General features: G+C 34.6%; 1 protein-coding gene across 1 annotated transcript in view; it reads right to left on the reverse strand.

Annotated features, from left to right (window-relative positions):
• Positions 1 to 4,886: 4,886 nt before the first annotated feature.
• LOC142358715 (uncharacterized) overlaps positions 4,887 to 26,297 on the reverse strand; it is a 405,321-nt gene continuing 383,910 nt past the window's right edge. The window contains exons 6-10 of the mRNA XM_075410248.1: positions 24,418 to 24,899; positions 23,432 to 23,700; positions 22,600 to 22,737; positions 19,461 to 19,537; positions 4,887 to 6,221 (exon numbers count right to left, since the gene is read on the reverse strand). Coding sequence (XP_075266363.1) covers positions 6,206 to 6,221; positions 19,461 to 19,537; positions 22,600 to 22,737; positions 23,432 to 23,700; positions 24,418 to 24,899 — 982 coding nt within the window. The 3' untranslated portion in view covers positions 4,887 to 6,205. The remainder of the gene's footprint in view (positions 6,222 to 19,460; positions 19,538 to 22,599; positions 22,738 to 23,431; positions 23,701 to 24,417; positions 24,900 to 26,297) is intronic.

The raw sequence follows: 26,297 nt of genomic DNA on the forward strand, positions 1-26,297 counted from the left end.
AAAAGCTATCAACTGAAATCAGTGATGAGTTCCCCTTATACATCCGTGTCAGACCATTGGTACCTGTCATTATCCACACAAAATTCATACGACTACAAAAGCATGATAAAAAGCAAAAATGAAAAAAAGATCACAAAAAGGGGGCAAACTTGAAAAACCCACTGAATTCTGGGAAACCAAATATCTTCAGCAATGATTAAGATCATCAAACTCAAACTCAAAAACACTGGAAAGATTCATGTGCAATTTCTTGAGAAGCCAATGGTACCTTTCTTCAGTGATACCAAGCTATAAAGCAACAAATTAACCCCAAAAATCAACAGAGATATGGATTTCCTTCATAAAAATAGGATGACACCTGTTATGGATGAGGCAATGTATATGATGACAAAAACAAGAAGTTGAAAAGCTTAAAAATACATTGGAGTTCCTTTGAACCAAATAAAATAACAGTGATTAAAACCACGAGCTATCAACCGAAGATATTGAATAAACTTACTTCTTCCTTCTTAGAAAGCCATTGAGAACTTCAATTACTCCGAAAATGTCGCGCAACTTTAAAAAAAAAAGTACAGAAAAAATATAATAATCAATGAAGTTCGCGAAAGTGTCGAAACCGTAAACTATTCACTACAAATGTTATATGTTCCATTCAACTTTCTTGCAAGGCAAGTGATACCTTTAGTTAACGTAAAAATATGACAATCGACCAAGTAAAACACAAATAAACGCAAATATCCAAAAACCAAAAATAGAGAAAACTTGTGGTCCTGGAACCATAAAACCATTCGTCAAAACGTGAAAGTGTAAAGAAAACAATCTTTGCTGCACTCAAAAGAAGATGGGACCCGTCACCACTATGACTACACAACTTCGGACAGAAATAACAAGGAAGGGATATTCAAACACAATTTTTAACAATTACAAAGTCATAAGACACAATAATTAATACGAAACCGCTCTTAGGAGTAGTTTTGTTTTCACTAGAAGGAAGATAGAAGCAGACTGAGCTACAAGTTGTGACAAAATAAGCTTAGGAAGGTGGCAACGTTCATACATTCAATGATATTTTCTTACAAGTATTTTCATAGGCATAAAAGCCGTCAGGTATCTACTGAAAGCATTATATACCTTCAATATCACCTCTTCAGATATCAAGTTGGACCTCTAATTATTGAGACTAAGTCATATGATTACAGAAAGAACAGCAAAAACTGGCAGAAATTAAGTAAAAGCTTAAAAACACTTGGTCAGAGCCGTAAAAACAATAAGCTTCTTCTCTGAAGGTATTTGTTAATTGGCTTCATTTGAAATTAATTCATCCTCTAATTGAAAACAGACTTGTCTTTAAATGGAAAAAATTCTGAGATTTTTAAAAGACATTGTTGAAAGAGCAGCGCGCTAAAACATTTTAATTATTTTTTTATTTAGAAAACGTCGGCGAGCCTAAAATTGGCATTGCTATCGCTGCCCATTTGTTAAAAAGACGTAACATAAGATGTATTAACAAAAAATCGTGATCTATCAAAAATAACTGATGAACATCGGAAAATGTCGACTTCCATTAGCAAAATGTCGAAAAAATGTTAGTTCCAGAACACTTAGAAGCGGAAGAGCTGCCTTTCCAGATAATTCGGACATAATTGTCTACAGAATTTTCAGTACCATTTGAATGAGAAAAAAATGCTGACTTTTCAAAAAAATATAGCCAAATGATGGGATTAAACAACTCAGCAACTCCTTAAACATAAAGCCAATAACCCCGTCGTTAACAATGTTGTCCTGTTTTAAGCATAATTGATCGAAATTTGAGCAAATATTACGGAAAATCCAAAATAAAATCAGAATAAAAAACAACTGTAATGAGCCGAATGCCCACAAAGCTTCAAACCTCAATAACTCCTCGAGAAAAATCAAACATCTTTTTATTTTGATATTCTACACCTGGCGGGCTGTCTAAAGATACCACTCACAACTGTGAACAAGGAACTTACCGATCGACGAAAAATTATAGAACAAACAAGACGACCAGTTGAGTATATAGTTCTTCTCCCCCACTAAAACGGGGTCGCAACAAATATTTGCTCTAGTTAGTATTGATTATTTTCGCTGACAACTTGGTTTACTTTCTAGGATTTGTATCGACAGTAAAAAGTGAATTTCCGCACAACTTTGCACATTTAAATACAAATACTTCCGACTTCTTTGATTATTTTGAAGTAAACTTTTAAATTATTCGACTAAAACCCTCGGGTTCTATATAAACAAGCATTCAAATACTACACAAATTAGACACAGTTATCATTTTTTAAAACTATAATCTTGAAATCGTGGCTGTCCGTTCTCATAAAAAATAGATTGCTCCTATTTGTATTAACTGGTATTTTATTGCGCTGATCGCGCAAAAATTCGGTTAAAAAATTTCTAAAACAAGTTTTGTTTTTTAAGTTTATACTGCAGCGGGCGATTTCTTCCAATTGTGAATGCTCTTCAGGATCAAGGAATTGTTACTCCACTACGTTTTCATTTTCAAAACAACTTAATTTGTTCTCTTATTCTGTCCAGCTTTTAGGCGACTAGTAAAAGTTCTTAATTATTCGTATGTTCCCCAGTTTCTGATACCTATTTAAGATTTCAAAAAGCTTTCGAGATGAAAAACTTGGCTGACAAGATACTATCTTTAATGAGAAGGTCTGTCGAGTGATCAATTTTTTGTCAAAAATACAAACTAATTCACTGGTTGATTTGCTTATTTGTGGAGTTTTTTATTTTTGCCATAATAGTTCGAAGGAATATTCCGCTCAAAAAAAGATGAGATACCAATTAATCTGAGGATATAATTCTTACTTCTAAAGAATTTTTTTCTTGCGAAATACAGAGAACGAATAACATTAGCCATTTTACTGAGAATTAGTTTAGTTAGTCTTCAAAGGTTCCGTTTTAATCAATTTGTACTCCTAGATAACGAAAAGTATGGGCGTGTTAATAACTTCACCTTCAAAAGAAAATTCTTGGTCTGCATTAGTATGACTTTTAAAAGTAATGCCCGTTTCGTCGATTTTTAATGAGTTGTTTCCCTATCAGGTATTTGTCGGTTTCGTTTAATATTCAAAAAAAATATGGGATATCTTTATTATAATGAAATTTGCAAAAAAAACTAGTGTCACCCGCAAACTGAAAAATGCTATTTCCACCCTCAAATTTTTCAGAAATCATTGACGTATAACAGAAAAACAAGTCCTAGCACTCTTCCTTGAGGAACACCATGATTAGCAGTTCCTCTCTGATAATTCAGTAACCGATTTTACGCATTGTGTTTTGTTTGTTAGAACGAAATGAAATTATCGAAAGAAGTTGAAGATTGCAGTTTCCTGAGCCAATTTTTTGTGATAATCAATTGAAAGCTTTTGCATGATGCAAGCATACATCACCTGTTTCGTAGTTATCTTCCATATTTCTTATTACTTTCAATAAATTAAAGCACAGCATTAGTTGAATACTTATTCTATTGGAAGCCTAATTGCTTTCTGTTCAAAAGCTCATTTTATTCCAAAGTATTTGACTAACTGATTAAGTCTAAAAAATTTGCAAAGTTGGTGTTACGGAAATATGACGCTAATTAGCCAAAGCATAAAGAGGTCCCTTTGCGTGAATTGGTTTAATGTGTGCATCCTTTAGAATCGTTCGGAAAACGTTTGCTCGCATACAATCCTTAACTATAATCTGAAGATGTTCCACTAGCGTATTTTCCAGATTTCAGTTCGCAAGCATTGATGTAATCCCGGGCCTAGTGCATTGTTGTCAATAACTTCATAGATTTCTCTCAAAGTCAAGGCTCTGAAGTTGAACTGTTTAAAAGTTTACTTTGTTTTTTTTTCAGCGTTCAATGGAACAAACCTCCCCTTTAGATGCCCATTTTTCTCAAAATTTTAAGAGCGTTAGATCGACTTTTTATCTCTCGTTTTCTTACCATTCAGATCAACTTCAGTGATATATGACTGCTATTTTACGGTCCAATTTTTTTCTTAATGAAATTCCATCTCTGAGGATTCAATTTTTTCAATTCCTCTGAATATTGAAGTTGTGCTCCTTTAAATTTTCGATTTACAACGTTGCGATACTCTGTAAATGACGCAAGCAAATATTGAATTCTATTAAGTCCTTTATGCTTGTAAGTTAGGATAACTCACATTTTAATACCCACATTTTCCGTACTCTCTCCTGGATCCATCCAGCCATGTTTGAACCTCGACAAAGTGGAAAACAACTGAGGGCTGAATTGCTTTATCAGAAACAAAAATTATTTTCAATTCACATTGTTCAAATGCAGAAACTATTCGGCTGCACCCGTCATCTTGATACCGAATATGTTCATAAACTTTCCGTACCTCTATTTAATGGATAATCAAAAACAATTAGTGAATACTATTCAATTAGAAATGATATTATATGATAAGAAACAAGTTTGAAAAATTCCAGTATTGATCTATCTACATAACAAGACGTTCTGCCACGACCAAACAACCATAACCAAAAATGTATAAAAATGTATACGTAGCTGATTGTGTACTATTAGCATACTTAGATGTTACATTTATCGTTGCATAGTAGGAAAAAGCTCGGGAACGTTGGTCGGGGCAGCAATAAGTTTCCACTTCTCATTAATTCGAATCACAATATAGCCACAGGGCAATAAAACATTGGTGTAATAAGAGTGGCGAGTTCTATGAGAAGAGACATCTTGATTCGAAGACGACGATTAACATACGCATACACACATCACCACCGAACCAACTATCATCCTCAACTTCACATTTCAATTTTCAAACTACTTTGCGCAACTTCTTGGGAATTTCGAAAGAATGATGAATTTGTTTTATGTTGGGCCAGTACTGTTTAGTGTGCATGCTGAGAATACACATCATAAATAGACAAACTTGAATGATGTAATTTACACATATTAAATAGAACTTGGTAAGAAAATAGTCTCTGAGACTAGAGCAGCACAAAATATTCCAAAGTAAAACAGGAGAATAATAAACAATATCTAATCAGTTATGTTTAGAACTACAAAACAACATTGGCAACTGTTCCCTGTTAGATTTAAATTTTTGTCAGTTAAATCATTAGGTGCATCTTTTCTGGTGTTACGAGGGGAGGGCGAGGAGCGGGCAGAGTCGGAAACAATTTTTTAACGTTGATTCGCATTCTGACCATTTCAAAGCAAACATTCAAACACTCACGTTACACATTGGTAAAGACTAGGGCAAATTTTGTTAATTAAACTAATTTGGTTTAAATAATTAGAAATAATTAGACCTCATGCTGCGCCGTTTGGTAGTGAGAAAAGTATCAAATCATCATCATCACTGGAAGATAAAGAAAATAGATTGAAAATATTAGACCACTCTAGCCATAATAGCCCAAGGCTCAGCAATGCTGTGAGCTAAGTATTAACACTGGGGCCACAACAACATGTTGTGTTGGATAGGCATTTGAGACTGCGCCCACTGTGAATTGATTACAGGTAAACTGATTATCACTCACATGTTTTCTACTCCTCCTCTCTCCCGTTTCAGAGAGAGAGACATTACCGATCGTTACTTGGGATGCTGCTTTCAAATCAGTTTAGATAAAACTTAATTGAAGTTTAAACTAGGCAACTATTTTTAAAATAGATCAAATTGAAGAGAAAATTAGCACCATTTCAGTTTTATGTTATAACAAAAATATATATCAATTGACGACGACTCATAAGCCCCATAACGAGTACAAGAAAAATGTTAGGAAAAGGCATGAACAGAATATTGTGTGCATATTTTTAAATTACGGTAGCCGAATTCACTCGACAAATTACGTATGCGACATACTCAGAGAAGAGAAAGCGCAAAATGCAAATGATAGATTAGAGAAGATACCTAAAGTGTAGTTGAGACCATTGTGATGAATTATTGTGGGCATGAATTGGTCAGCAGGGCTATTGATGATTTCATTTGATTCTGAGACGTGAAAGCAGAGCAGTTGGTAACAGTAGTTGAATAGCAGTTTCCTCAATGCTTATGATTCGCTCAGAAGTAGAGTTTCTTCAGTTCTGTACGAAATCATGGGGGTGTCCGAATTCCCTCCCAAAGAAGGCAGCTGGGCGAATCCAACATCAAACTCGCTGCTTCGTTGTTAACTGAGTGCATGCGGAATTCACTTTAGATCATGGCTTATGGAACCTGGAAAAGTCAAGGCATAAAGATCTCTAGTATTTATAAAATTCCATGCAAAGCACGAAGCATGTCAGATTATAATAGTAACTCATGAAAAAGTCGACAAACTGCCAAAAAATAAAACAGCCAATCTGACTGCCATTGGTGTCTAAGAGGGAAGAGAAAAATACAGCCGACCTATTGTAGAAATAGCAGCGAAATAAACTGTCTCGACAGCAAAATTTGGTAGAGCAACAGTTAGGAAGCTCAGTTGATGAAGCCGTGGAAACAAAAAACATAAAATTGATTAATCTTTTCAAAAATTGTCATAATACCCGCTTTAGTTTCACTGGGGAAGCTTTATCTGCAGCATGCTTCATTAAATAGCTCTCCCTCTTGCTGCACTTGAGACGGTTTCGAATAACCTCGAATGACCTACAAAGAAGTGTTCAAAATGTTATTGAGAGAAAGTCAATTAAGATTTTTCAAAAAGCCATCAAGCTGAAAACTCACGGCTGTTCAGAAACCCAAATGACGTCAAGCAAATAAAAGGAATCGAAGGTCGACATGAGAAGTCAAAAAATGCCAATTTGCAGCTTGCGAAAAGAACAAAAAAGGCGTCAGTCGACAAAAAAGGAAAATAGAGCCAGAACATTTCCAAACCGAAACTGTGAAAACAAGCAATTCAAGCAATTCAATAAACCTTCAGCAAAAAACTACTATCAGATGTACCCAATTCTTTCCCATAATCTAATGATTACATAGAAATAACTTACGCAAAACTGCTACTCAAACCCATTTACAGCAACACTCAATAGAATCAAGAGACAAAAAAAATCAGTTTTAACTAAAAAAAATAGAACAATCGGCAAAAGACACTGGAAAAGGTTTGAAAACATCTCACAAAAAAGACAGAGCACCAATACAATCCAAGTTCTTTGTATTGTAATAAAGAAGGGACGCGCCAAAATAAAAGCTGATGAGATTCTGACAGCGGCATTTAATCAGACACAAACAATTTGAAACATTAAACTTAATTCAAAATTTTTTCACGTGCACCAGAAACACATCAAATTTTTGGTCGCGAGAAGTTTTACGTAAAAAACAGGCTCGTAGAGACTATTTATAGCAAAAAAAAATAAAAATTGAAGCATTGGAGAGACTGTAGCTTTAAAAAATTTATCATCAATCCATTTTTTTGTTCATCCTCTGAAATATGAAAGATTTCATTTTGCCTTAAGGGACAATCAAACTAGAGCCTTAGGTAAACGAAAATGAAGGAGCCAAAAAACGCAAATAGGAGAATTTCACCAAATAGACAAAAGCAGGCTAATTTTAATCAGAACTCCGCGAATTGAAGAAGCAAAAACTTCTCGAAAGAGATATAATGGGAAAACAAAACCAAGCACAAATGACAACAGTTGGCAGCAATCTCGAAGGAATTTAAAGGCAGAAAAAGCAAACAGCACATTCATAGCAAAAATACTTAACTATTCAGAAAACTCATCAAAAAAGCAAAAAAAAAAACAACTGCTGAAAATTATGAATCAATCATACTGTTCAGATGATAACATGTGCTTAACCAGACAGTTTGAATTAATAACTTAAAGAAAAAAAACATGAACGGCAGCTTGCCGGAAAATAGCCGCCATTGATTCCCATAGCTTAGATGGGATACAAGGAACAGAAAAAAAATGTAAAAAAACACTGACGATAGAAAGCTTTTTAAAGTGCAAATTATTTTGTATTAAAGATGTTAGACATACTGCCGTTACGTTCAGGCTAGCGAATACTAGCCTGAAGAAGAGCAAAAACATTTCACGCAAAATGTCAAAAAAGCTGCCGAATGAGTTAAGCGAAAAAAATTTGTATTTAACAAAGTAAAGAATAAAGCATGAAAAGTCCTGAAATACAATCCAACTAAAAACTGGAACCATTATATCTGACCAGCAGATCAATTGAACAAAGCCAGCCGAAAATACAAACAGTTTCAAAAGTTGAAAAACAATCGAGCTAATTAAGCAAAAAAATAACAATCGCTAAAACTCTTGAAGCTTTTACCCTGGGGGCCGAATAGTATCCATTTAAATATATCCAATAACTTGAAAAGGATTTATTGGCTTAAGATAGAAAAACTCGATAAAGACGACAAATACATTAAAAAATGTAAATTGCAAAATTTAATAAAAGTTTCAAAAAAGTTGCTAAAATTCGTGATATTAACATCTTCAGAACCAATTTATTGTCTCCAGAAACTACCCAGTAATCCAATTTCAAGCCTTAAAACGTTTCAATAGCCCAAAAAAATCGATCAACTCGGAAAAAGATAATAATTTTCAGAAAATTTAGAAATTTAAATTTTCTCAAAAAATGCAAAAATTCGCAAATTTAAAATGTTGCAACCCATTCCCTTGCTTCAAAAACTATGCAGCAACCTATTGTTAGACCACAGAGGACGCTACCTGGCCCCTGTGGCTTGAAAAACTAAAAAAAAACATTCAACTTGAAAAAATTTCAAGTTAAATCAGAAAAATTGATAAAATTCGTCAAATTAAAAAGTTAAAATCCTTCCGTTGCCACTATTAACTATACAGTAACCTACTATCAAACCTCAGAGAATGTTCCCAAGCCCCTGAATACAAAAGAATGACAAAAAACTTTTAAAAATTTCCTAAAATTCATGTTCTTAAAATGTTGAAAAACAATCCATTGCCAATAGACACTATGCAGAATTCTACAAAACACTAGAAGAGGTTCTCTGGCATCTTAGGCAGAAAACTCAAAAACTGACAAAAAGCTTCAAAAAACTTGAAAAAAATGCTAGTATTATTTTGCTTGTTTCTCTTCGCAGTGCCGAAACATAGATCACAAAATGGCCATAAAAATAATTGTGTCTTGCAAAACGACCTTTATCAACTTTGACAAACGTCAAATTAAGATTGCTCAAAAAACTCGAAAATGATAAAGAGATAAATTGTACCAAATAACTCCTTAAAATGACCTTTAAACCTTGAATTATGGCCTTCCCAGCAGCTGCATCAGAACAAGCACTTGACGGACTAGCTAAGGGCTTCTAATGACAATTGATGCCCAATGGGCGTTACCGGTTTATCCTGCTTTGAAAGATCAAAGTCATTGAAAGATGTGTAAAAACATGTTACGAAAAAAAACAGAGCACCAATGCAATTCAAATTTTTTGGATTGTAAAATAGGAGCGCAATAATAGCCTGCTAAAGAGCTAAGGGTGGCTATTACAAAATGTTCTTACCATAAAAAAAATCAGTTACAGTTAGCTAAAGACCTCGTTAAGCTTCGTTCTGCAACACAAATCTCGAGCCACACCGTCGCTCACGGAAGGAACTGACCTTTTGTTTATTCGGGCAAAAAAGTAAAAATTTTAGAGCTTCAAAAAACAAAACCGACTAATGTCTGACGAACTGCTCTCGAACGACTAGTGCGAGCACAAATCTACTGCAGCTTGCTTCAGTCGAGGTACAGAGAAAAAGGGCTTCAAATTACGTCAGTAGAGGTGGCAATCTTTCACTATAACCGATAATAAAATTTAAAATGAAAAAAAAATCAACCATGGACTTTTCATTTGACTTTTAACAGTGAACTGCCGCCACTTGAGTTCAGCCGCTCACATTTGAGAATGAGAGAAAAAAGTTTAGATCACGCAAAAAAAATGTTGATAGCGAAAACATTACTAAACTCAAAACGGCCAAGCAAAGATTTTGCATAAAAAGACGTTTACAGTAAATTTACTTGCTTTTGAATTAAAAAGCAAACTCCAAAGTAAATACTCTCAACAGATTTCGCAAAAATAGCCGGCATCGAATGGGCCCATCAAAAACATAGACAGCATAGTGCTGGAAAGAAGCCGCTGTTGACACAAATCGGTAATGAAACATAAAAAACAGTTAGAAAGTCAGATTTTTTCTAAGCATCAAAAATGTTCTATTTTGGCGAGCAATTTTATTTGGATTCTAAAACTAAAAACTAAATTTAATTCAGCTTCTGAATTGAAAGCAATTAACCTGTAAACTAATGTCAGCTATCACTCGCTAATGAACTTTGATAACCTAATGCACTATGACCTAGCTTTATCGGTTTATACAGCTTCTTTAGATTTTGCTCCATTGACAATGAGCAAATTGCGTAATTCAATAAGTCCGTATTCACTATATTGCGTAATTCAATAAGTCAAATTAATATCTATTCAGTTATAACAGTCAGTTATAAAGCACATTTTAAAAAAGAGCGCGTAAAAAATAAACATTGAGAAGCTGACGGCGGTATTCAACAAGAATACAAGAAGTTGATTGCTTCAAAAAAAGTGTGTACTATTTTATTTCATTTCGTAGTCGGGCGCAGTAAGTTTCTTAAGAAGAGGATGCAGGGAATAAGATTAGTATCCATATCACTAAACATTAGACCTGGTAACTAAGACTAATTAGAACAATGTTGAAATACTGGACACTTAAAATCGCTGAGAAAGCAAAAAAGATCTCTCGCAAAAATGTCGAAAAAGCGGCATAATAAGTTAAAGCAAAACAAATATTGGGATTGGCAAGTACCAACATTTCCCAAATACAATCCAAAGAATTAAATGCACAACCAGATACTGCTGGATCTGACCAGAGACCATTTGAACAAAACGAGCCTAATACAATCTCACATTTGAAGATTCTAATTGTAGATAATTTTGAGATCCTCATGTTGAAAACCAAGGCTCTCGATCAAATGCGAGAAAGCATGAACAGAAAATCGGCATCTCAGTAAAAACAAGCCATAAAGAGTAATAAAAATACTGACAATTAGCTCGAGCTCCGTGATATAACTCGAGTTTCGTATACAAAATTATTACAATTTTTTTTATTTTTTTTCTCGTGCTTTGAGTTTGTCAATAAAAGTTTTTTAAAGCTTATTGTTGCATTCATTTGTTGATTTTAGCTTCAAACTTTTGGTATTAATTACATTGACGCTATAATCAATGAATGAATGCAGCAATAAGCTTAAAAAAAAACTTAGTGACGAATTCAAAACACGAAAATAAAAAAATAAAAAACTTATACAAATTTGTTTAATTACTGCAGATTTGCATTAGAGATGATAACTATGCCTTATAAGAACAAAGTTCAAGTAGCGGGCATCTATAATTGGGCTTTATGTGTTTCCCGTTTCAATTTAAGAGTGCCACGTTTCTATTTAAGAGTGCTCCATTCATTTTGGATTGCTTTGCTGAGCAACTGATTTTTAAAAGCACTTTGAGCAGAATGAGCGAATAAGGAAACTAGCCTGAAGAAGTCAAAAAATTTCATTCAAAATATTGAAACAGCGCCGAAATTAAGTAAACAAATATTCATTTGATGGTGTAAAAAAAACAAGCAGTAAAAAAAACTGGCCAGCCTCAAAAAGCAACTGACAAAAACTGATAAGACATCTGATAAAAATTACTTTAAGTTGCGACTCCAAACTGCTGCAAAAAACTTGCAAAATAAAAACAAGTAGTTTGTAACAAAGTATTACAATTTGACAGACTAAGTGATGAATTCGTTCAGAAAAAACCGAGGAACGCAAAATTTTGACAAAGTCAAAAAGATTATTCTAAAAAATCAAACCATATTCTCCAGAAAGCGACAAATTAAAATTAGATTTCCGACCCATAATTCGGGGAACAAAAAAACTTTTGCTACATCAGTCACCCACCCAAAACTTTGCAAAGAAACTTTAAACAATTTTCAAAACCAGTAAGAAAAAGACCAGGAAAAAATCGAAATTTGTATAATTGTTTCAGTGAACATGCCCTGTCTAGCTTTCAAGTTTCACTTCAAAGTAGCAATACATATGGAATTGTTCATAACTAAGAGTTAAACAGAAAAACTACAATGTGAAGCAAAATCAGAAATAGATTTAAAAGAAGTAAAAAAAACACAAAAATCGGCAAAAATATACTCAAATTTATTTAAATTTCTTCAACAAAAACAGCTCAAAAATCAATCAAATTGGAGACAACAGGTTCCAGCCAGAAAACTCCTCAAATTCTGTCAAAAATTGAAGAAATTAAAAATTGCTGAAGAAGCTTAAAACAAGGCAAAATGGTAAATTGATACTAAAAGCGTAATATTCGCTTCAGATGATACAAAATGCTTCCAAACGCACCGTTACCACTTAGGATGATTGATAGAAACATCATTTACTTAAAAAGTCAAAACTATAAAACTGCTTTGAAAATAGTCTCACGTGATAAAATTTTGCTCGCTTAGTGAAAATTTCTATTTACACCTACTTTTTCTGGCTCTCCCTCAGAAAAACGACATGAACAGAAAACCAATCTCTTTTCTCGTCAAACTGACCTAAACACTTTTTGTTCAAGCAATTCATTTCGTGTTTCAAATACACTCCATCAAAATTACCGATCGACACGGGCTGTGCTTTCATTAAGGTGGTCTCAATTGATGTTATCAGAGATTGTAATAATTTGAAAAACAAACAAGGAGACTTGGTAAAATGCATTTGCACATAAGACTCCGACCCGCTTATCCAAAAGTTTGGCTGAATTGTTGACTAAATGAAGAGATAGAAACATTCCAAAAAATTCGATCAAAAATAATTGGCGTATGAAAAAAATGCTGCCAACTCAAGTTTCGTAATAAAACAAATAACGCCAAAGACAAAGATGATACGGCTACTAGTAAATGAATAAGACGGAATTAGGTTTAACAACTTACGGCTAGAATTTGATCCTGATAAAAAGTACTGGGGAAACTACAGCTTGTTAAATGTGTACTCATTCATTCCTTCCGTTCAGACAACTAGTATAATGATACCCTTTGAATTTTAAGTAGCAAATTAAATTCAAAACAGCGTCAACTGGAACCTAAATTGAACAAATTGATTTGTATTTGACCCTAAAAAACAAGTGACCGGTCCATGGTCAGACACAGTAACAAGTAGACAAAAAACAACAAAAACAGCAAAGTTAGAAAAACTACGTTTTTTTCTTGAAAACAAATAATTTCAAATAATGAAAACCTTTAGATACCCTAGAACTCATAAAAACAGGTTAATTCATTCAAACCTAAAAATTAAGACATTGAGACTTGTCATAACCCAGAACATGTCGTACATCTACAACAACAAACGATAAATTCTGACGAAAACGAAAATTCCATTAAAATTTGCAAGAAAACGGTGTCGAAGCCGTTGAAACAATAATTATTATATTAAAAACATCTAATCAACTGCGTCATCTTTTAACACCAAAAATGAGATTCGTGACCTTTGAATAATGAGACTAGATAACAAGTATTAAAAAGAAAAAAGGAAAAGTTAAAAAATACATTTTTTAACTTATAATTGTTTTTTTAAAAAAATATATTTTTCGAAAACCATTAATTTCAGACAAAAACACTAGCTAGAAACTGAAATCAATAAACATGTTATCTTTTAAAACGACAACACATTGATATCTGTCATCATTCATAATATGTCACAGATCTACAAAAAGAACGATGAATAGACAACAAAAAAATCGAAAAATAAATTATAAATAAATAGCCTTTAAAACAATAAGCAATGCACTCAAAACCTTAGATATGTTCAATTCTACCTATCCTCAACATCAATAATTCATATGTTACCTGCAGTTACTAAGAATAGGTAATAAGTCCGGAAAAAAGTGCAAAGTGCAGCATTTGATTTCAAAGTCAAGAAAAACTTCAGCTTATCCATTGAAAGCAGTAAAGAGGTTCTTGGTTCATCCAAAGCAAGCCGCTAAGGCCAGCAATTATCCGGAGTTTGTCAAACAACTACAAAAAGGAACTTAAAAAAACAAACTAAATTTTCCATTAAAATCTGATAGAAGACTGATGTCAAATTTATTTTCACTGAAAAACAAAAACTTGTAAAACTCGTAGACTCAAGGCAGAAAAACGATACTTAAAACGTAAAACGGCATTAAACATTTTTCAATCCGTTAGAAAAACGATGCCAACTTTCTTTGCTGACCTTAAGCTACCATTTGACAAAAAGAAGAATCTCGAAACTCAACCCATCAATTATTTAAAATATGTAATTTTAAAAAAGACCAAAAGCTTTCGACTGAAAAACTAGATAGGTTTCCATGAAACTCCTCAGGAAGCCAATTGGACCTGTCACTAGTACACCTCGATTTAAATCGCTTTTTTGTCTTGCATTGATATAAAGAAAAACTGATTGTGATCAGTTTGTTTGATATAAACAAACTGATCACAATTCAATTTTTTTGCACTTTCAGAACCGACGATCAAGGCAAAACTAGCCTTCCTATTGCCACCGTCCCCTAGGAACATGTAACTGATGCCAATATCATTGACATTGATAATTTGACAAAAAAGTCAAGACAAGAAAATAAATGACGCATTTTTCATAATTATTGAGTTAAATTTGCGAAAGCCGGCAAAATTTCAATTCACGAACAATCGCAAAGGAGCCACAAGTAAAACTAGCCTTCCCTGGAGTTTACAAAGATTGTGTCTGCAGTTTTTAGGTGTGTTATTACCGCAAAATAAAACAAATGAAACTAAAATGCTGTGTCGTGCTGTTTTTCATGAAGGGCTGAATTTTGAAAAACTTAAACAAAGAGTGTATCCAAGAAATTGCAACAAACAGCCTAACAATACTTTTCTGTTTTTAGAGGAAAAATCATCAATACTATTTTAACCAATTTCAACAACTTTCTTAACAAATCTATCAAAAAAATGCGGTGTGAACAACGTAAATCGGTCAAATGTTTACAAAACTTTAAACCTCGATGACTCCACCGCAAAAGCGAAATTAAAAAATCTTTTGTTATATATTCTACACAAACTTTCTAACGATACCACTCAAAATCATCTACGATGAATATATCGATCGGCCTAAATTGCATGAGCAAAAACCAATTTGAGTACTTAGTTCCTCACCAACTAAAGTGGGTCGCAACAATAAGACAAACAAGTATGACATATAGCAGTGAACTGACGCCAATCGATTTAAATTACAAAATCAAAAGAGAATAGGCCAATTGATTAAGTCAAAATTGTCAGAGAAAACAAGAATACAAAAAAATAGCACGACCAGTTCTGACATACAATTAGAATTGAACAAACTGAAGACAACACTATCAGCCTCTTTAAAAGAACAGCTCATCTAATAAACACATTATACAGCAAGACGTCCAAGAAAGTAAACAGAACACCAAAAAAATCCAGAAAACATTTAGAAAAACATGGTTATCGAAGATATGATGTCCAACAACGTCAAGTTCAAAATCTTTTACATATTAATTTAGAGAACAAACGCGAATTTTGTATAAGACCACCGAGAGACAAAGTAAAAGCAGAAATAACCTTTGTGCAAAAACCTCTTTCCATTATGTCATTGAAAATGTGGCATCAAAGTCATTAAACCACCCATCTAAAGCCTGAACTCTTCAACAATTATTTAAATATCAATAGAGAGAGAAAGCGTACAACCTCAAAGAAGACGGCAAAAAGACGACAAAAAGCGGCAAACAAAAAAAATTTGAAAGAAAGTCGTGAAAAGTTGTGAAAACCGTTGCCAAAATTGACTGAAAAAAACTATTTGAGTACTTAGTTCCTCACCCACTAAAGTGGGTCGAAACAATTAGACAACCAATTACTACTTAGAGCAGTGAAGTGACGCCAATCGATTTAAACTACTCAAAATCGAAAGAGTATAAGCCAATAGATTAAGTTAAAAATGTCCGAGAAAACAATACATAGCACGTCAGAGAAAACATAGCACGTCAGTCCTGAATTACAATTAGAATTGAACAAACTGAAGACAACACTATCAGCCTCTTAAAAAAACAGCTCATACAATAACACATTATATAGCAAGACGTCTACGAAAGTAAACAGAACACCAAAAAATGCAAAAACATTTAGAAAAACATGGTTATCGAAGATATGATGTCCAACAACGTCAAGTTCGAAAGTCCTTTACATATTGGAAATTTAGAGAACAATCGCGAACTTTGTATAAAACCACCGAGACAAAGTAAAGGAGAAACAACTTTTGGCAAAAACCTGTTTTCACGATGTCAATGAAAATGTGGCATCAAAGTAATTAATTCATCCATCTAAAGCTTGAACACTTCAACAACTATTTCAATGTCGAATTTTTAAAGAAAGTCGAGAAAAGTAGTGAAAACCGTTAGATAAGAATAAAAACTTCGAAACGTTGCCTTTTAAAATATGTACAACAAAATATTACCCCTACAAGAGTCACTTAGAGCTGTCCATAATAAGTTTTAGTGGCGGAACAATAAAACGAAGTTATAAATTAGTCGAAATCATTCACACCGATAGATCGCAATTTAAATCAGCGCATTATTTAAAATGCCTCAACTCCGCCATGAGACCGATCAGTGATGAGACTAATTGACAAAAGAACAAAACATAACAAACAATCAATCTAAAAAAGCTTAGTTTACGAAGACAAATGGGGTCTGAGTCATTATTTAAAATGCCTCAACTCCACCATGAGACCGATCAGTGATGAGAATAATTGACAAAAGAACAAAACAGCACAAACAATCAATCCAAAAAAAGTTTAGTTTACGAAGACAAATGGCGTCTAAGTCTTGAAAAACCAATAATTGCAGTTTTAGGACTCTGAATGACTGCAACGACATATTACTAGAACACACAACACACATCACCTTTTAAAACAATTCTCATAGAAAATGATGGAAAAAAAACAGCGCAAACAGAAATTAAATTGCCGCAGGTGAGAAAATCGAAAACCGACTGCACACAAATACAATTCAAATTTTTAAATTTGTAAATAAAAGCAAAAGACCAACAGGACTAAAAATATAGCCGGCGAATTGCCACAAAATAGCCTCCATTGACCCGCTTAAAGCCTTTCGGCCCTGAAAAAGAAGAAAAAATGACAGAACTTCTGCTTAAGTTTCAAAAACTGTTCTAATTTGGTACAGTTTCAGTTACATTCTAAAATTATACTTAATTCAGCTTCTAAACTGAAGGCTATTTAATAAAAACCATCATTAGGAGCACAATAAAACCATCTCAAAAGATTGCACGGCTACTAACATAGAAATTGGACGATTTCAGGCTTTAACATATGACGGCTACAATTTAATCACGATTACAAATTTAATCATGATTAAACTGCAGGCTATTAAATAAAAGCCATCATTGGGAGCACAAACAAATATCTGAGAAGATGAGACGGCTACTAGTAAATAAATAAGACGGAACTAGCTTTAAAAACTGAGGGCTAGAATTTGATCCTGATTACAAAGTACTGGGAAACTGCACCTTGAGAAATATGCATTCTTTCATCCATTCCTTCCGTTCGGACAACTAGTACAATGATACCCTTTGATTTTTAAGTAGAAATTTTTTTCGATAAGTAGAACAATTTATTCGAAACCGTTTAGTATATTTGAAGTAATTACTTAATATTATTTATTTTATTACTTATTATCATTATTTATTTATCATTATTTATTGCATTACTTAATACATTACATTACATTAAAATTATATTACTTATTACTATTATTTATTTATTACTTATTATTATTTATAACTAATTTATTTTAAGAAAGAGAACGAAAACGAAGTGGAGTAACAAATGTTTGACCTTGAAAAGCGTTCAAAAATGGAACCAATTGCCCTTTTCAATATGAACTTTTAACAGTAAAACTTGCTTAAAAATGTTTTAACCGAGTTTTTGCTCGATCAGCACAAGAAAGTATCCGTTAATAGACAAATAGGAGCCTTCAAACTCTATTTTTACCTATGAGAACGAACAGCCGCAATTTTAAGATTATTATATTAATAACAACACTGATTAAATCGAAAGCTTGTAAATATCTAACCCTAGGGTTATAATCTGAATAATTTACATGCTTCAAACAAAAAAACTTGTTCAGTTAAAATAACTAGCCGGAGGTGTCCCCGCAACGGTTTTAAATATATTCATCTATTCTCAATTTTGGAACAAATCAGAAGCTCGTGAAACTACAAAAATCTTCTCGTTGATTTATGTAGAGCAAGGGTGGAAGGGGCGAGTGTGCGGTTCACGGGAGGACTGAGGTGGAGTGGCGGTGGTTAAAGGGGGATAAAATGTCTCTTAAACTGCCACGGTGAACTGGATGCTTCAATACTTATGGACTATTGAGCAGTAAGGTCTTCTTGAGGACGAAGAGTCAAAAGAGTCCAACGAAAAATTGCATTAAGACCACAGGACCAATATAATTGCAAAAACTTAGTTCGGGAGCAATAAAAAGATTTTTGCACTTCGACTCGAATTTTTTTGATGTTTTCGCCTGCCATTCTAGATCTTTTTCTTTTCAGTCTGCTTGAAAATCAAGTTACTTCCATGAGCAAATTGATTCTTCATAAATTTTAAGCGTCTTCATAAGAGTATTTGATCAAATTAGCGCAGACGAAGACTGAAAAGGTCGAAAATGTGAGACATTTTGATAAACATATGCCTCGATTTTCCTTCGAAAAATTGATAATTTTCTCGGTGCGGAGGGCGTGCGTGGCTTCTTATTACCATTATTGTCATGATATCCTTTCTAAAAAATCCAATAATCAAAATTTACTTAAAATGCTCATAAAACGTGCATATGATAAGGTCAAAAACGTGATAAGGTCAAAAACGTGAAAAAGGTCAAAAACGTGAAAAAATGCGATAATTTTGAGACTTAATATTTAGAAAAGCAAAAATTAAATGATTTCTTCAACATTCGATTGTTTTTCAAGGCCAGTTTAATGGTACCACTGTTGTATCTCTCGGCAAAAGAAATTGATTGGCCAAAATCGACTTCAAATTTTAGGGTTGGAAATAAATATAGCTTTTTGTTCAAAAGGTGTCAGAACATATGCTTTGAGTACAGACAAAAGATCGGCCAATGTTTACAATGTATCAACAAAAAGTGTTAAACAAAAAGCTAAAACTAGCTCCAGGAAAAATGAACGAAGATTTCTCTATTTTACACTCTTCGTTTTCAGAGATAACCCTTCTCAGAAAAATATTGAAGACAGACCCATGATTATACGCATAGGCTTCGCATTTACTGACAAGTTTTAATAAGAATTCTTAATCTATTCGTAAAAGAGAAAAAATGACATAGAACATAAGAGCATCTGTCGGTGGAGATTTTCGTAAATTTGAATATAGGCGAACTTAACAGACAGCAAGTAATCTTTTGTAATGATGACCACAAGTATATCAACTAACCTGGTGAATTGTTGGCTTTCTGGGTGGACTGGCATCTCGTGCTGTTTGAAGTCGTTCAATTCTTTCCTGATCATTGCCTGAAAAACAGAACATTCCAAATAGGAGCTTCTAGTGCCTAAAGTATAGTGTGTCCTTAAATGAATTTAAATCCTATATTCCAACTAGCTCTTTCAATATAACCCACTTTACAACTGCTACGAGGTAAACTAGAAATAGGCGACTAATTACCATAAAAGAACCAGGGAAAATATCAAAAAAATCAACAGCTTCAGGCCTTCTGATCTAATGCCTTAATTCAAGTCGGAAAAATAAAGCTTCGGTAACGAAAACTTTTGCAAATTCTGAACTGGTTTATCTCCAGGTTTTAAAAAACCAACAAAGCTATTGCTGCTATTTTCGATCTGCATTAAACGTGGAAGTGTAATAACGTTGAACGTGGCAGATTGGCAGAAAATAGACGCAATAGCTTTGTAGATCTGCAGTCTCAAAAAAAGTGAAGGAGACAGACAAAAAATTGTTCTTTTCATTAAGAGCTGAGATGTTATATTTTGAATAAGAATCTGTAATATTTATTGCTGCCTCTATTAGCTGCTCTCAAATAGCCTTCATTTAGAGTGACACACATTCAGCTGACTTTATCTCTTTCAATTAAAGTAAACAAAAGTCAATTTCAAAGTGAGGAAGTCATTATTGAGTGAGGTAAGTCACGTCTGACCAAAAATTTAACCACGCGCATGAACAAAAAAACTCGCTCCAGTGAGAGTGAAAAATAACGTCACGCACGCAATTCAGCTGAAATTGCATGAACGAATGAACAAAAAGCAGATTTGAAGTGATTGTGACGTCATATGGTCGAAACAAAAATCTTGACGAAATAAAAAACATAGCACGACAAGTCCTGACGTACAATTCAAAAAATTTTCATTGACTAAACAGAAAATTAGACCTAGAAATGACTATGAATGGATTGGAAAAACCATTTAGAAAAAAAACAATCCAAAAAATTGAAAAAAAATCAAAGTGATATTGCCACATGTGAACAAAAAACCACTAGCGAGAAAGCGAATTTGTTCAACACCGCTTTCTCACTAATTTAAAATTAGAGCAAAAAATATTCAAGCCGCAAAACCTCGCTTTTTCGCTCCACTTCCTGTTTTGGCGAGACCAAAATCACTACTCCAATTTGACTTCAAAAATCATAAAAATGTGTGAACAGATCTTTAAAAAAAGACAGCGCCATAATACAATTCAAATTCCTTGAATTATAAAAAACCAAGAGAAGGCCAATAATAGCCTCAGCAGCTATCGCTTCGCGGCTATTAAAAAAATTCTTATTAAATACTCAGATTTTACAATTTGATTAAGAATCTGTCCAACTTATGCTGCTGGAAAGATGATTAATCAAAATTCAATATCTGAGCATTAAATAAGAATTTTGTTTCTTATAATATCTTTTTGAGACTGCTGATCTACGAAGCTATTGTTGCTATTTTCTGGCAATCTGCCAGCTATGTTATTACACTGTCACCTTCAATTACAGAGGCACACACTCACTTGACCGTATCTCTTTGAATTAAAGAAAAGCCAATTTCAACATGAGAAAATCAATTTTGAGAGTGAGGTTAAACCAAGTGTGACCAAAAGCTTATTCAAGCGATTGAACCAAAAAAACTCGCTTCACTGGGTGAAAAATGAGGTCACGCACGCAATTCAGTTGAAATTGTATGAACAAAAAGCATATTTGAAGTGATTGTGACGTCATATGGTCGTAACAAAAATCTTGACGACGAAATAAAAAACATAGCAGGACAAATCCTGACCAACAATTCAAAGAATTTTCATTGACTAAACAAAAAACTAGATCTAGAATGGACTATGACCGGATTGGGAAATTTTGTTCATTCTCCGTTGTCTCACTCTACGATTAAAACAATCACGCCACAAAACCACTCGCTTTGTCGCTTCACTTCATGTTTCGGCGTGACCAAAATCATCGCTTCAATTTGACCTCACAATTCATAAAAATGTGTCAGCAGATCTTTATGAAACGACAGCGCGACAATACAATTCAAACTCTGAATTGTAAAAAACCAAGGAAAGGCTATAATAGCCCCAGCTATCGCTGTACGACTATTAATTACAGACTGCCAAATGATCTTGACGGTTTAAAATTGAAAGCAATGAAGATAAGACGTCAAACTGGAACGAAAGAAGTCCGGAAGAACAGCTGGCGGATTGCTGGATAAAAACCAAAAAAAAACAGACTACTTGGGTAAGAAAGAACCGCACACGAATGCTTACGTAGTCAAGAAAGAACACCGAAATAAAAGTGAAAAAACAGCTAACAGATTGCCAGAAAATAGCTTCGATAACTTCGCAGACCTTTAGCCTCAAAATACCAATGAAAAGAATGTGACCTGAAAATTTTAATTTAATACTTGTTGTGGTCTTCAATTGATTCAGACTTATGTACTGTAAAGCTGCCTTCAATTAACCTTCAACTATATTGAGATAACCTCAATTGACCTCAACCCCTCCAATTAAAGTAAGCCGTCAAAATCAATTTGAGAGCGAAGAAAAATCATGTTGATAGTAACGTGTGGCCAGAAAACTAATCCAGAGAATGAAAAAAATACTTGCTCTAATAACTGTGAAAAAAGGACGCCACGCACGACATTCGGAAATTGTATAAACGACGGTCTTTTTATAGTAGTCAATCAAAATGAACGTGTGAGTGAAAATCTCAAAATAGTTCCGCACATCAATGTGATCCAAAACTTGAATAAAGTGACCTCAATATTTCGAAATAATGTCATCGTGCCAGTTTTGATTCAATGCGGAATTCAAAAAAAGAATGCCCGTCTGAAGAACCCTCGCACAAAAAGTATACAGACAATATTTCATTCAGACAATGTTTGAAAACAAATAACTCAACTGCCACTACGCGGCTATTAAAATATTCTAGTTTGCCATAAGATGTGAAGCAAACACAACTTTAGCTCGTCGGAAATAATTAGCAATGGTTAGACGGCGCTCTTATACTGAAAACAGCTCACGATCAATAACAGTTATTAAATTTTCTTATGCCTGGCTTTTAATTTATGAGTAGGAATTATGAGTAGGGAGGATTTGTGAGTACCTTATCAGTGGGGGTGAGACGTGTCCATGGCTTGTCAGCTCGCCTGTCATACTCTTCTACCTCTTGCTCGTGTACGTATTCGTCGAAGCGCAGAATCTTTTTCTTTTTCAGTTCCTCCACAGTCGGTCGTTGGCTCAGCTAGTAAGTAGAAAAACTTAGTTAGGTGAAATTAATAGAACTTGTTCAGAACCCAGTTCCACCAATCATTTCTAGACAATGTTGCTTAATTTCATACGCAAATTATTGCAGAAGTACTCAGTAAGTGTCTTCATGTGAATTGAAAACATAATTCAGCTAAGAATAAGATTTTCAGATCCAAGCTACGGTGAACGCAAAGTAAGCCGATAGGCAGGCAAGCAAGCCGACAGAAAAGCAGGCCGAAAGTTATGTAATAGTTATGTAATCTATCAGAAATAATACATTGTCAGCCGTTACAATCAATACTGCGCGTAGTATTATAGTGCATAATGTATTCCAATGCACCAAAGAAACAAAAATGCGTCAATTTTAAGACATCTAGTGGGTACGGGCCTCAGCAGACCGCTGTCCATGGCCACACCTGTCATCCGCTGTGGGATGTAATCCGGAAATAGCGGGCCGGTTATCGCGGCGAAGCCGCGACGCGCGCCCACCGGCCCGCCAGGGGCAACTTAAAAAATACGGGTATCCGAAAATTTTTTGGCTTACTTGACCTCATTTTCAAAATTCGGCTTGCTTGCCTATCGGCTTGCTTGACCGCCACCACCCAAGCCGTAGTTTCGTATCCAAAAAAATCAATTTAACTTGTTCAGGTAAGAGTGCTTTTGCTTCTTACGACCAGGAAATAACTTACTTTGTAGTTGAGGTTAGATTTCTTTTTCTCAAGCTCCTCGACCTTCTGTTTCTCCGTTTTCTCAGAGTAGATGTTCCTATCCACTAACTCTTGCTTGGATGGTCGCATTGAGATCCTTCTAGACAGCTTCTGACTCAGCTCCAGTTTAATGCGTTCCCGGTTTTCTCTGGCCGCCTGTTTGGGCAGTATGTTTCTTTCCTGCAGTACCTCAATGCTTGGCCTCGTTTGGATATGACGCTCTAAGCTCTTCCGCCGCTCCATTTTGGATGCTAGCACAAACCAGAAAAATTAATTGCATTGCACAACCGACCACATGCAAATAAACTCTTATAGTAACAGAAAACGAGAGGGAAGAGCCGTCAACAATATGTAGAAACCGTAAAGCGCAAATGATAAACATAAACCGGTTAACGTCGGACAAATTACTCTCGAACGACACGCGGGGCAATTTAATTCAGGGGCTGCAGAATATATAAAAAATTTCCGCTCTTTTTCGTTTGTGTCCGCCCTCCAGCTTAGTGGATGCCTATTTGCACCCCCATCGCTTTTCTCATTGGGATCTTTTCCGTTTGTACCCCCCGGTACGTTATGCTCCCCCCAGTTACAAAGCACGTGTCATAACATGTTAAATCATTATGTAAAAATATGGCACATGCTTCTGGGGGTGCAAATAATATGCACCCACTAAGCTGGGGGGGGGGCACAAACGGAAAAGAACCTATTTTTGCAAATGAATTTACTTCGGAGTGAGAGCGATTGAGATCGCTTAAAAATGAAGAAAAGAGTGAAAATTGACTTGAGAAGTCAAATAATATTCTAGAACAAAAGCTCAAAAACGGTCAAGCAAAAATCTTTCACAAAGGCACATGTTTACAATAATTGCTTCAAACTTCGAGAGCAATTTAAAATGCAATTTTTTCATCAATCAACCTCAAATTCAATTTTCATCAATTAATATCAGTATTAGCAAACGAATCATTACGTACGATACAGATCTTCGTCGTCGTCATTATTATAGTCGTGGAGTCTGCTTTCATAAATGCTGGCTCCATTCATTACACTGTTGTTAGATTCGTTTTTATTGCGCTGCCTTAGGCGCTTATTTAACTGCTGTTGTAACTCGGACTGGTCAAATCCTGGCGCATTCCGGTTGGCAATAACATTGCCATTGTTTCCAACAGGTGCTGGAAAGACACCACCGGCTGCGCCGGATGGAGTTGAGGGCGTGCCTCCGATGGTGGTCACACTGGTCATGAACTTGACCCCTGTTGAACCCGAGAGGGCTGTGGAGGGTGGTGGGGAGATGGCAGAAGACGCTGAGTGGGAGTAGGCGTGGTTGCTGCTGTAAGCTGTAGAAGTAGAAGATGAACCGCCCCCTCCTCCAGCTTGATGGTGGTTTATGGACGACGGAAGGACAGGTGAGTTCCAAGAGTTGGTTGATGATTTGAGATGGCTTGGGGGTTTATCGCTGAAATCGAACAAATATTGCTATCTTATAAACATCTTAGTTACTTTCCTGATTGAATTAATTTTGAACAAAAAAACGGGGCCAAAAATTCGAAAAATTTAAGAAAGTCATTTCCAATGTTGCCCACAAATCTGGCAGCGGTACAAGACAACGCTAAACAGCAGACCCTGGCTGCTGGAAAACAACCCCCAGTTTAGGTACTTTTATAGAAGACCACCGTGGTGGAGAATGTCATCGGCAAATCCCCGGTAGAGTTAAAAAGTATTCGACTCAATTACTTCATTCTTCGGTCAAATTTAAAACATATTGACGTTAATTTTATCTTAGCATCAGGTACACGTTTTTTTTATTTAATTGCTTTTCCATGATTTAATTTCGAGTTTCCAAATTGAATAAAAGTAAACTTAGTGAGATATGTAATACATCATAAAATCAGATCACAAACTACAAGATAACAAAATCATTAAAAAAACGAAAATCCACAACAATTTTCAGCCTGCCATAATCAACAGAAAGTATACCAAAACAAGCACAGAAAACACCATCAAACAGTCAGCACAGCATATACTGAAACAAACATGAATCAAAACAAAAACTCAATTCCCATTTTGTAGAAAAATAATGTTTTCAAAATCAATTAACATACCCGGCAGATTGCCGGAAAATAGCCGCCGTTGATTCCAATAAGCATGATTGGGATTGAAATAACAGTAGATATTGAAAAAAAAATTTTTGTACAAAAACATTTTTTAAGTCCGATTTATTTTGATGGTATTTCGTAGTTGAACATACTTCTGTTTCTTAGAGAGAGGCTACAGGGGCTACTATCAATAACAATAAGCATTAGAGATGGTAAATAAGACTTATAGGAACGACGTTCAAATAGCGGGCATCTAAAATTGGGCTTTATGGGTTTATCCCGTTTCTATTTCTGACATCCATTTTTGTACTATCTCTGTTCATTTTGAATTGCTTTGCTGAGCAACTGATGTTCAAAATCACTTTTAGCAGAATGAGAGAAGAGAGAAACTAGCCTAGAGAAGTCAAAAAGATTTCACGCAAAATGTTGAAAAGGCGGCAAAATGAGGTAAAGCGAAACATTTTTTTATTCGACGAAGTAAAAAAACATAGCAGGACAAGTCCTGACGTACAATTCAAAGAATTTTCATTGACTAAACAGAAAACTAGACCAAGAACGGACTATGAACGGATTGTGAAAACCATTTAGAAAAAAATCCGATCCAAAAAATCGAAAAAACAGTAAAAATCAAAGTGAAATTGTCGCATGTGAACAAAAAACCACTAGCGAGAAAGCGAAATTTTGTTCAAACACCGTTTTCTCACTCTACTTTAAATTTAGAGAGAAAAAATTTCACGCCGCAAAACCACTCGCTTTTT

This window comes from Convolutriloba macropyga, chromosome 2, assembly GCF_964194025.1.
Source record: "Convolutriloba macropyga chromosome 2, txConMacr16.3, whole genome shotgun sequence".
Classification (NCBI taxonomy): domain Eukaryota; kingdom Metazoa; phylum Xenacoelomorpha; order Acoela; family Convolutidae; genus Convolutriloba; species Convolutriloba macropyga.